The 12,669-nt window shown below is 34.0% G+C and overlaps 1 protein-coding gene and 1 long non-coding RNA gene across 8 annotated transcripts in view; one reads left to right on the top strand and one right to left on the bottom strand.

Moving 5' to 3' along the window:
* nrv1 (nervana 1) overlaps nt 1-4,534 on the bottom strand; it is a 47,523-nt gene extending 42,989 nt beyond the window's left edge. Inside the window, exons 1-2 of one of the 7 annotated variants that reach the window (XM_075293148.1) lie at nt 4,400-4,534; nt 2,830-3,148 (exon numbers count right to left, since the gene is read on the bottom strand). In XM_075293148.1, the coding sequence (XP_075149263.1) occupies nt 2,830-2,965 (136 nt within the window). In that variant the 5' untranslated portion in view covers nt 2,966-3,148; nt 4,400-4,534. Of the gene's footprint in view, nt 1-2,829; nt 3,289-4,111; nt 4,232-4,310; nt 4,330-4,381 lie in introns of those variants that run through there. The other 6 variants (XM_075293151.1, XM_075293149.1, XM_075293150.1 and 3 more) reach the window with 6 other exon arrangements.
* A 2,896-nt stretch (nt 4,535-7,430) lies between these two features.
* The window catches only part of LOC142223276 (uncharacterized), a 59,531-nt gene continuing 54,292 nt past the window's right edge, over nt 7,431-12,669 (top strand). Inside the window, exon 1 of the long non-coding RNA XR_012718653.1 lies at nt 7,431-7,585. This is a non-coding gene — a long non-coding RNA (uncharacterized LOC142223276). The remainder of the gene's footprint in view (nt 7,586-12,669) is intronic.

The following is a 12,669-nucleotide window of genomic DNA, read 5'->3' on the forward strand; positions in this document are numbered from 1 at the left end:
TATTTTCCTCTGGAACGAAATTTTAGACAAACGAAATTCCCTTTTGTTATAAAGTATTTGATTAAAACGCAAATACAACCGAATTTGTAAGAGTGATTTTATCTGACGATTTTTATTTACTTCAATAGAAAATTTTTTATCGTCAAAAGAATAGTTTGTTTAAAATTTGTTTCCTCAGAAAACTCTTCTTTCAGTGTAGACTTGCATATATCTGTCGAATAATGTTTGAGTTAATATAACAGTGTGCTTTCTGTAATAAATCGTAACTCCTACAGGTTTCCTTAGTTTCTAAAATTTAAATTGAATTATTTGCATACTTTCAGGTGGGTAAATTTGTTTTAAAATATATTGCATATACCAAAGGAAACGTGTTGATAAATGTATTAATGTACATAAAAATGCGCTTATTACTTGGGATCTTAGACCAATAGTGCCACCCATAATCTTAATTATCGTGAAATTCTGCGGCGATCAGATGATATCCGTCCGTTTGATATAGGCTATTGATTACACGCAATAAAATAATTCTTTTCTCCCAAACGAAATTTTAGACAAAAAAGTTCGTTTCCCATTTGCTTTTCGCTGTATGGAAGTTTATTTGGAAGAAAAGTATATACTTTTTGTGATAAACGTTTATTCTTCACCACGATGAAAAAACAATCTCATAAAGACTAACTCAAAAAAAAAAAAACAAAATACAATCTTTTCTGTCTAATTGCATTTGCCCTCACATCTTTCTCACTTCCACGAGAGTTTTTAGTTCTTATCACATTTTTCTGTAATACAAACAATGTAGAAGAAATTATTCGATTTTATATATTTTTTTTAATTTTACCTTTCACCTGGACGGAGAATCGAACCGCGGACCATGCAATTTGTAACCCAACACACTATCCACTGGGCTACGTAGTTGTTATTCTCATCAATAGACAATTATCGTTATAAATTATATTACTTTAGCATAGTGAGCGGCGCCCACGAGACGATTAAACAAATTTTATTTAACAGAAACATACATTTAGTTGGGTACCGTGGACCAGTGGTTGATACGTCCGCCTTGCATACCTGGGTTCGATCCACCAACACCAACAAGTTTTTTTTTTTTACATATATTCCAGATATGTTCGGAAGATTCCGAAAAGATGTTCGATATTACATGGTACTATATTAAATTTTTACTATGAAACTGTAAAATGTGTGTTATTAAAGACTTAAAGTCAGAAAAGAACAGTCCTTCATATAAACGAAATGGACTGTGTTGTTGGTTCAAAAACAAAAATTATTGAAGAAATAAAAAATTTGTAACAAACGAATTTCACGTTTTCAAAAGTTTTTTTTCTTTGTGTGTATACACCAATACTTTTTTTGAAGTATGTAAGTTGGAAATATTGTAAGTTAGGAATATTGATGAAATTGCCATAAGGATTAACGATCTTCCTACGAAAGAAAATCACGAATTCCCTATTACAAAGCTTTTGCATATCTACACGCAAAGAAAAAATACTTTACTCCCGAACGAAATTTTAGACAAACGATATTCTTACAAAGCATTTTCTTTTATATCCGAATTTACGATAAGTGAGGCACCGATTGTCTCTAAACTTTTTTATTTGCTTAAAAAAAATTGTTTAGAGTCAAAGGAAAACTTTGCTTGTCTAAAACTTCGGTAGTCAGAAAAGAAAACTCTTCTTTCAGTGTACTAATATCGTATTCTAGTATACTAATTGAAAAAATCTGTTTCCTTATTTGAAAGTTCAAGTGCCCACGTACATTTTTGGGATCCTTAATTCTTAGTGGCAGAAGTAAGAATCCCAATGCTGCCTGGTATATTAATTAACCATAAACTGTATACCAAATTGGTACAAAAAATCTTACGATTTCGTTAGGTTAGGTTAGGTTAGATGGCTGTCCGATGTATCAGGATCACTTAGACTACTCAGTCCATTGTGATACCACAGTGGTGAACTTCTCTCTTATCACTGAGTGCTGCCCGATTCCATGTTAAGCTCAATGACAAGGGACCTCCTTTTTATACCCGAGTCCGGACGGTGTTCCACATTGCAGTGAAACCACTTAGAGAAGCATTGAAACCCTCAGAAATGTCACCAGCATTACTGAGGTAGGATAATACACCGCTTTTTGGTGTTCGGTCGAAGCAGGAATCGAATCCACGACCATGTGTATGCAAGGCGGGCATGCTAACCATTGCACCACGGTGGCTCCAATGCGTACATTTAGGTATGTGCCAAAACATTAAGTCGAGAGCTTACATGTGGTAGTATATTAGCATACTTTGAATTTATTTTTATATCTTCCACCATAGAAGGAGAGAAAGATTGATAATCGCAAAATTCACATTCGGTTTGGTGATATCAGTCAGCCCATCTATTGAAGTGAGGTTTTCTAGCCAACGAAAAAATATATTGGCATTAAGCTTAGCTCAAATACTTCATATTGTGCTATGGAAAGCGAACCCATATATAATTCCTTAAGAGGCCACATGAAATATGTCCTCCTTGTTCATGCGTTTCACTTGAAATTCGTTGAAATTTTATGGTTCTTTTCCGACAATTTACAATTTAGATATTTTAAGTAAATTGGTTTTTTTTTGACGCATAATCCGATATAGCTTCATATAAACAACCAAATTCCAGGTGTGACTTGTTTAATATTTTCGGGAAGAATTTTTAAGGTGATACCATATTGATATAACACCTTTCCAGCAATGTATACTATTCTTTATATTTATAAAAGGTACTAATGTGTACATTTTGGTACACCTTAGCGATACTTTTCTTTCTATAGATAAAAAAAAAAATGAATACTTACCCCAACTTTTTGGTGTGCGACCCAAATAGGTGCCATCCTTGCTGTTATAGAAGAATTCACCAAATGATTGTTTCTCTTTGGGGGCATAGAATTGGAATTCTGTGACTTTTGTATTACCACCGTTGGTTTTGGACATTTTTGTTTTTTGTTCGTTTTATGTGCGTTTGCGGGTGCTAAGAATTTGGCGGGCTGTGTTGATGTTTTGTTTTGCGATTTTTAGAAAATCTGCTTTTTGTTTGATTTTGTCACCGTCTTAAAGAGATCTTCTTTTTGGGGGGTCTATATGTTTATGCGTCAATTTCTTTATATAGTGGGAGTGCTAAGGGAAGACACAAGAAGAGATGGTGGAGTAGTGCGTAAGGTTTTGTGCGTATTTTTCTCAGTTTTTGTAGTTGTTCTCTTTTTAAATCATAGCAATGGTCTAGATTAGAGGAAACTAAAAAGGAGAAAACCACAATCCTATAAAAATAGAATATCGAAAAAGAGTAAGAGAGGAGAGTGAGTCTTAAGAAATAATGAAAGGAGAAGTGGCTAACAACAACAATACAGGGTTAACATGAATATCATCAGCATCATTATTGTTTCCAAATGATGCTGCTAAAATTCACTTGTTTCTAGGAGATGGAGAGAGTGTGAGAGAGAGGTAAATGGGTGGGTGGCCGAATAATTAAAAGGCGATTTTTGTTATATTTTCATAGTGTTCCGAAAACTTTTATGTAATTTATGTATGGCAAAGCGTAACGTATTGTTTATTTAAAATACCAACTCTCGTTTTCAGTTCTTTGTTGTGTGAATTTTTCTTGTTGGTAATTAATTTAAAGCAAAACTAAAATAATAAACTTGGGGTCTCTTTGTTGAATGAAAATTTCAAAAAAAAAAAAAAAAAGCTAAAGCCGAAATAAAAGAAATCATTGAAGTAAATCAATCAAAGTGAACTGTTTGTTTTGTTATCTGCTTGGTTGGTGTTAGGTCGGTCATTCGCCCATTTGTTCTGGTTTTCTGGTTTTAGCCTTGAGACTTTTTTTAATGCATATAGTTTAACACTTTTTTTTTGTCATAAGGCTGTTATAAAGTTTTTTTTTTTTGTTTTATGGAAATTCACTAAGCACTTGTAAATTATAATGGTCTTTGTTAATTTTCGGGACAAGGGTTTTTCTCTAGTCATGTTCCAATAAATTATTCTCTATGTTTGTTTTCATATATGTATGTATTTTTTTAATTGCTATTTGTTTTGTTTTTCTCCTTGTTGTTGTTTCTTTATTCTATATTTGAGGTTATTTACTTTATTTTATAAGAGCAGAACAACGACTAGACAGCCACCAGTAAATATCAAAAAATTTCAAATATAGTTTCTTAATTTTCTTTTAAGATTTTTTTTTTAAATTCAATGTATATGAGGTGTAAGGCGATGTGAGAGCGAACAAAAAAAACTATAGAGGGACCTTTTGTTTTGCCCCTAGAAAATGTTTAGTTTTATTTACTTTTTTTTTTGTATTTTATACTTTAAATTATTTTTGTTTCACAAGAAATAGAAATAAAGAGGGATTTTTACAAAAGGAAATTAACTGACTGACTGGCTGACGATTGACTTCCGCTAGACCCAATACGCGTTGTTACGTCCACGGCTAAAGATCACTGACTGACTGAACTCTTGTAGAAGCGGGCTCGCGTCAGTTAGTCTCTTATCCCCAATATTCTGCCTGCGTAAGTAGGTGTTTGTCTGTGTGTGTGTGAGTGTCTTTTAGTGTTCGGTGTTAAGTAATGCTCTTTCGATAATCTATCCCCTACCCTCCCACCACACACCCAACACAAAATACGATACGATTACAAACAATCAAACACATGTGTTGACTGCTGTGTCGTATTGTGGCAGTGGTGGTGATAAGAACTATACAGGGATGGATTTTGGAATTCTGAAGGCCTTTTGGAAATATTTTGTAATGCTCCGGCAAGTTTTGCTTTGTGATGAATAGCTATGGTATGTATGATGTATCATAAACTCCAAGCTATCGGCTCCAACTCCAAGCTGGAAAAAGGGTTTATTATTGTGAAACTTCCAATACGGTAAGAAAAGGTTTATGCTGTCTGGCAGAAAATTTTACACTAAGAAAATAGTGTACACAGAGTCATGAGTTCACTCCCACTCTCGACCATACACCACCAAAAAGTAATGCTGGTGACATTTCAGAGTGTTTAAAGTCCTCACTGCAAAATGAAACACCATACTGACTCGGCTATAAAAAAGAGTTCCCTTGTCATTGAGCTAAACATAGAAACGGGTAGCACTCATTGATAAGAGAGAAGTTCGCCACTTGTGGTATCACACTGGAATGAAGAGTCTATGTGTACTTAAAATTATTGACCAACACTACGTCTAACCTAACCTAAACTAAGTACGGCCTGGGACCTCCAATTTTTATCACCTAATTTAATGTCATTGGTTATCTTAAATGCAAAATTAATTATGTATGCGTGTGACAGTTTCTTTCAATCACAAAAGGTATTAAAATCACTAATAAAACAAAATGCTGCAATAGGGAATCACAATCAAAAGGTCGATGTGGTCTACATTTAAACTATTTTTTGATAAAAATCGATTGCCAGAGTTACCATGGAAATATTTGAATCATATTCCCTCTTAATCCAATGTAGTCTTTTCGACTATTTGATTAAAAATCGAAATTGATTATTCGTATCACTCTATTGTGAAAGTCCAAGAACTCTAGATATAAAAAAAATATATCATGATCCCCGGGACTATAAAACATTTGTGAAACCCCTTAGAATATATAGTACTGGATTTTAAAAGATTACACTAATAGAAAAAATTACGTTCCAAAATCGTGAACGGACGATAACAAAATGAAACGAAAAGTGCCCGGAAAATCAAAGCGGAATGTTCACAGTTTTGTCCACGTGCGTTGACGATTTCATGAACGGCTTTCATTTTTCTTTGACCATGAAAAGTCTTAAAATATTCGTTAGACGTTCTTATGGCAACTCTGTCGATGGTGCAATGCGTTAAAGCGTATGGCGTAGGCAATCTTAACGTATGGCGCAGGCAATCTGGGTTCGAGTAAATTTCCAGCGAATTTTTATTTTTTTTTTAATTCGTAACCATTACGTTTTCAGATTATGAACGTTGGTTGTTTTGACAACGCATGGTGTCATTTTATCGTTGTCAGATTGACACTGTCTTTTCTTCGCTTAACACCACATGTGCGTTGATTCACTTTCGTGAACGGATCGTTTTGAAATGAGCACGCCGTTCCTGATTTTTATACCCTGCGCCACACTGTGGAACAGGGTATTATAAGTTAGTGCATATGTTTGCAACACACAGAAGGAGACGAGGTAGACACATGGTGTCGTTGGCAAAAATGCTCAGGGTGGGCTCCTGAGTCAAGAAGAACAATTAGTACTAATTGTCAAGTGTGCCAAATTTTATTGAAATCGGTTCAGATTTAGATATAGCTCCATATATATATCTTTCGCCCGATATGGACTAATACGGTCCCAGAAGCCAGAGTTTTACCCCAATTTGGTTGAAATTTTGCGCTAGGAGTACAACTAGTAGTGTAGTCAAGTGTGCCAAATTTTCTTGAAATCGGTTCAGATTTAGATACAGCTCCCATATATAGCTTTCGCCCGATTTACACTCATATGACCACAGAGGCCAATTTTTAACTCCGATTTAGTTGAAATTTTGCACAGGGAGTAGAATTAGCATTGTAGCTATGCGTGCCAAATTTGGTTGAAATCGGTTCAGATTTAGATATAGCTCCCATATATAGCTTTTGCCCGATTTACACTCATATGACCACAGAGGCCAATTTTTAACTCCGATTTAGATGAAATTTTGCACAGGGAGTAGAATTAGCATTATAGCTATGCATGCCAAATTTGGTTGAAATCGGTTCAGATATAGATATAGCTCCCATGTATATGTTTTTCTGATTTCGACAAAAATGGTCAAAATACCAACATTTTCCTTGTAAAGTCGCCACTGCTTAGTCGAAAAGTTGTAAAAATTACTCTAATTTTCCTAAACTTCTAATACATATATATCGAGCGATAAATCGTAATTAAACTTTTGTGTAGTTTCCTTAAAATTGCTTCAGATTTAAATGTTTCCCATATTTTTTTACTATCATTGTATTCCACCCTAGTGCATTAGCCGACTTAAATTTTGAGTCTATAGATTTTGTAGAAGTCTATCAAATTCTGTCCAGATCGAATGATATTTAAATGTATGTATTTGGGACAAACCTTTATATCATATGATATGGTTTCGACAATTTAGATCTACAAAGTGGTGCAGGGTATAATATAGTCGGCCAGCCCGACCTTAGACTTTCCTTACTTGTTAAATCTAAATATTTACTTTTACAAGGCCTTGGATTTGCCGCCCCTGTGAGAGAACAACAACAGCTACTGCTTGTTTATTATATTCTTACCGAGCGATTCGAAGCGACAGCAACATACATATTATGTTGCGGTGTTATTCTCTTAGTAACAAAGAGAGGAAGTAAAGTATCACAAAGCTCTTAAAATGTGGTTTTGTAGTGCAATATTTGTTCCTCATGAAGAGGCGGAAAAATCACAGCATACAGGGACTTTGTTGTAAGACCAGCGAGATGCTGCAAACAGTTCACTTGCAAATTCTAAGGTGTCGTGTGTTTTTGTTTTTTTTTTTAAATAATTTTTGGTTTCAAATATCGTTAGAAGTGAAAAAATATATGTACAAAATATTTAGGTAAGTTTGTCAATGTTCTGTACTTTGATATATGTTTAATTGCATATGTAGTGTAATAGAAAAGTGTTAATTCGGTTTTTATGTTATTATGATAATATTCGAAATTTTATTTTGCTTATCTCCTAAATCGAAAAATATGGAAGTGCTTCTGTATATGGGGTTTATGCGTGCTTTCCAAACTCTCTTGTTTATGGCTAGCTTGTTTTGTGTTCTCTTTGCAAACCATTTCATATGAACAAAACTCCAGTAAACTGTTGCTCCCCACACAGCAACAGTAGATTGTGGTATGAAGCATGTGCGTGTGTAGATGTGTTTGTTTTATTTGGGTTTGTGGAGCTGTCTGTTGGTTTGTGGGGGAGTGTAGAATGTGCCTTAGTCTCCAATATTTGTTCTTCATTTTGGAGGTTTTGGCTATTTCTGTTCTGGGATCTGTTTTTGTTGTGTGCTAAAATATTATTCAAATAATGTGGAATATGTTTCGTTGCTCTACGCTTCACGCAAATTGTGCGCAGGGTTGCCAAGGTTTTCAATTCGTTTGTGGTAAGAGATGCACTATGGTGAACGCATTATGAAAGAAAGTGTTGATTTATTTTAGAAAATTTTAAGTAAAATATTTTGATAATTGCAACTCCATCCAAATAAGTTATTAATTTTTTATCAACTTGAAGAAAATTTATTGAAAATAATAATTGTTTTTCTGTTGTTTAAGAAAATTTCATATTTTGAAGAAAAAATTGTTAAAATGTCTTGTAGTGAGTTAGGTAGTTCAAGTAGTAGTGAGTTTGGCAGTTCAAGTAGTTTAAGCAAAATTTACTCATTTTAGAAAATCATGAAGACAATTTAAATAAAATTCTAAATTAAAAAAAAACTAATTTTAGAAAAATAACTAATTTGTGCGAATTTGGAATTTAGTTAAATTGTATGTCATTAAAGTAAATTAAAAATTTTTTATTTTTTTTCCAAAATTTAAATAAAATCAACTAGGCTTCATGAATTAAAATAAAGTTAAATCAGCTATAGAAATTTTCGTTGACTTTCTTCTGAGGGGGTACGATGAAATTGTCACGTCGTTTGACTTGCGGTTCACAATTTTCCTGCAATATGGAATGTGAGTGTTCCCGAGTGCTAACAATGCTATGCTAAGCTCAATCGTAAGGGACTTAGTTTTTATAATGCAGTTCAGATCTCATCTCTTTCTATAGAAGATTTTGTCAAAATATTATTTCTATAGAAAATTTTGCCAAAATTTATTTCTATGGAAAATTTTGCCAACATTTATTTCTATGGAAATTTTTGCCAACATTTTGTTTTTATAGAAATTTTTGCAATGTTGTATTTCTATATAAAATGTTGTCAAAATTTTATTGTATTGTATTTGTCAACATTTTATTTCTATAGAAGATGAACCTCCCTTTTATCGGGAGGTTCAAGTGTAGTTCACTTTGGGTTTAGTGAATTACTTGCATTTATTATGATAATTGGTTGATGGTTTTGCTGCAAGTAGAGGATGCTGATGAGGAATGTGGTAATTCCGAAACAGCTGTCCATCAACATCGTCTTGCAGTCTATAGGGTTTTGCCCAAATAAATTTGACAAGCATACCTTTCCTCTGTTTGTTAAGCTACACTTGTAGTTTATTCAATGCATGGTTTTAACAACAATAACATTTTATTTTTGTAGAAAATTTTGCCAAAATTTTATTTCCGTAGAAAATTTTGTCAAAATTTTATTTTTATAGAAAATTTTGCAAAATTGAATTTCTATAGAAAATTTTGTCAAAATTTTATTTCATATTTGTTGTTTTGATCTCAGCCTTAGGTTAGGTTAGGTTAGGTTAAAGTGGCAGCCCGATTAAGATTCAGGCTCACTTAGACTATTCAGTCCATTGTGATACCACATTAACTAAAAGTACCTATTACATATGTGCACTTCTAGTTTTAACCGCTGAACCTTCTTGATTATTTTTCTTTGTTGAACCAAGCAGATTGTTCCAAAAACATTAGCAGACTGCTTAAGGTAACGTTTTCCAGATCCGCCAGTAATCTGAAGCTATATGCTCCTAAAAGTTGCTTGCGCTTTACACAAAATGCAGGACACTCACACAAGAGGTGTTTAATTGATTCTTTTTCCTCCGCATCATGACAGATCATACAATAGTCATTATACTTCGCGCCAATAGTTTTTGCAAAATCGCCTATCATGCAGCGACCCGTTGTAGCAGATATCAGGAGTGATATCTGACGTCTCGAGAACATTAGCATATCTAGTGTGCGATTTAAGTTTAAATGGGGCCATATTTGCTTGGTGTCGTTACAACCCTTGCAATTCTCCCATCGAACATTTGCCATCATAACAGCCTTCTCACGCAGCATCTCAGCCTTAAAACCATTGTGTTGACTAAACTACAAGAGTAGCTTAACCAACAGAGCAAAAGAATGTTTGTCAAATTTATTTTGGCAAAGCCCTATAGACTGCAAGATGGTTGGATGGACGCACGTTTCGGAATTACCACATTCCTCATCAGCATCATATACGTGCAGCAAAACTAGCAACCAATTATCAGAATAAATTCAGGCAGCTCGCTAAACCCAAAGTGAACCACACTTGAACCTTCCGAAAAAAGGTTTATGATAGCCGGCTTATGCCGAATTAAATTCATATAAACATCTCTCTTTTCCGTTGCCACCACCAAATCATCGATTTGTATGCAGTTGGCTGGGTTTATTTTGGACGTGCTTCCTCTTACTTCTTTCGTGTTTTGTTTTTTATTGTTGATTTGTACTGTAATCATATTTGTTGTTTAGATCTCAGCTTTAAAACCATTGTGTCTTTATTTCTATAAATATTTTGTAAAATTTTTATTTCTATAGAAAATTTATGAACTACTTCTTAGTTCGAGAAATAATTTAGAAAATCTACCAAAACATAATGAATTCTACCAATCTACCAAATAATAAAAAAACTACAATTTTTCATAGAATTTTACCAAAGGTGGCAACAGTGACAGTAGTTAATTCTTACAATTTTTGTAATCGTACTAAAATTTGTTTGTGCATTGAACTTATTTGTACGGTCAAAACAGTTCAATGTTAACTAAAGCACAAGAAAAATTTCGTATGATTACAAAAAAAATTTAAGAATGAACTACCCAGCAAAAAAAGACCTTCAAAAAAAGTAGTTTGGATTCCCAATCTGTGATCCGGAAGTAGTGCAAACTTGGATCGTCTCCAATGAATTTTACATGGGCTTGTCATAGGATGGAAGTACTCCCTTTTTGGATCCTTTGCATTGCTTTAGAAGTTGTGCCCTAGAAGTTAATTTGAGTGAAGAAATTTAAAAAGCGAAAAAAAATTGTTTTCAACCAATTTTACTTTTTTTTTTCATCCATATGTTTTATTAATTTAACTATTATCTATGTTTTACAATTTGAAAAACTCTTTCGCTCCGAGCAGGGGTTGAAAAACGCAGGTTCAAATCTCACTAGCGGCAATTTTTTATCAAATATTTTTCTAAAAAAATATTTTTCTATGTTATGCATCGATTTTATACCCTCCACCATAGGATAGGGGGTATATTAACTTTGTCATTCCGTTTGTAACACATCGAAATATTGCTCTAAGACCCCATAAAGTATATATATTCTGGGTCGTGGTGAAATTTTGAGTCGATCTGAGCATGTCCGTCCGTCTGTTGAAATCATCCGATCCGGCTGAAATTTGGTACATGGTTTTAGTATATGGTCTCTAATGACCATGCAAAAATTGGTCAACATCGGTCCATAATTATATACAGCCGCCATATAAACCGATCACCAGATTCGACCTCCGGAGCCTCTTGGAAGACCAAAATTCATCTGATTCAGTTCAAATTTGGTACGTGGTGTTAATATATGGTCTCAAACACCCATGCAAAAATTTGTTGAAATCGGTCCATAATTATATATAGCTCCCATATAAACCGATCCCCAGATTTGACCTCCGGTGCCTTATGGAGAAGCAAAATCCATCCGATCTGGTTGAAATTTGGTACGTGGTGGTAGTATATTTAACAACCATGCCAAAAGTGACCGATATCAGTCCATAATCATATATAGCCCCCATATAAAGCGATCCCGAGATTTGGTTTTAGAGCCTCTTGGAGGAGAAAATTTCATCCGAGTCAGTTGAAATTTGGTACATTGCGCTAGTATATGGCCGTTAACAACCATGCCTAACTAGGTCCATATCGGTCTATAGTTATATATAGCCCTCAATCGATCCCCAATCACACAAAAATTGGTCCATATCAAGTTCATAATTGTATATAGCCCCCACAAAGCGACCTCCATATTTCAATTCTGGCTCTCTACGTATCGTGCAAAAAGTCCATCTTTCGTAGAAGTTTCTACGCAATCCATGGTGGGGGCCGTATATACTTGTTATTTTTTATTTTCGGCATATATTTTCGTATAAATATATTTCTTCCATTAAAAATCAACAAAAAAAATTAAAAATTCTCGTCATTTGCAAAACCTTCTCAAAAGAACTTCCATGGAAGCGAAAAAGTCAAACGGCACATGTTCAAATCCCAGCGGGGATGAAATTTATTTTTTTATTATTATTTTTTTACTTTTTTATAAATTTTCTATTTTTTTATTAGTTTTCTATTTTTTTGTAAGCTTTAATTGTCCAAAATTTGCACTTAAAAAAGCCTGATTGCGTTTTTTCTAACACTTGTCCACAAGGACTGCATTGGAAGTAGAAAAAAATCATTGGGGGATCCAAGATGCGCTTTAGAAGAAATGTTTGTCCACTTGTCCAAAAGGACTGCATCAGAAGTGGAAAAAAATTATTGGGGGATCCCATGATGCGCTTTAGAAGAAATGATTGTGGACTTGTCCAAAAAGACTGCATCGGAAGTTAAAAAATCTCGATGGGGGATTCTGGGATGGGCTTTAAAAGAAATGTTTGTGGAACAACTTCCAATTTTTTTTTGCTGGGTACTGCATGGTATGGTCATCATTTGACGCCAATGAGTTTTTATTTACTTTTAGTAGATTTTTCTTTTATCTAAAGGTGGGTATTGAGTTCGAGTTTAGCCGCTAA

Source organism: Haematobia irritans, chromosome 2 (assembly GCF_050003625.1).
Source record: "Haematobia irritans isolate KBUSLIRL chromosome 2, ASM5000362v1, whole genome shotgun sequence".
NCBI lineage: Eukaryota > Metazoa > Arthropoda > Insecta > Diptera > Muscidae > Haematobia > Haematobia irritans.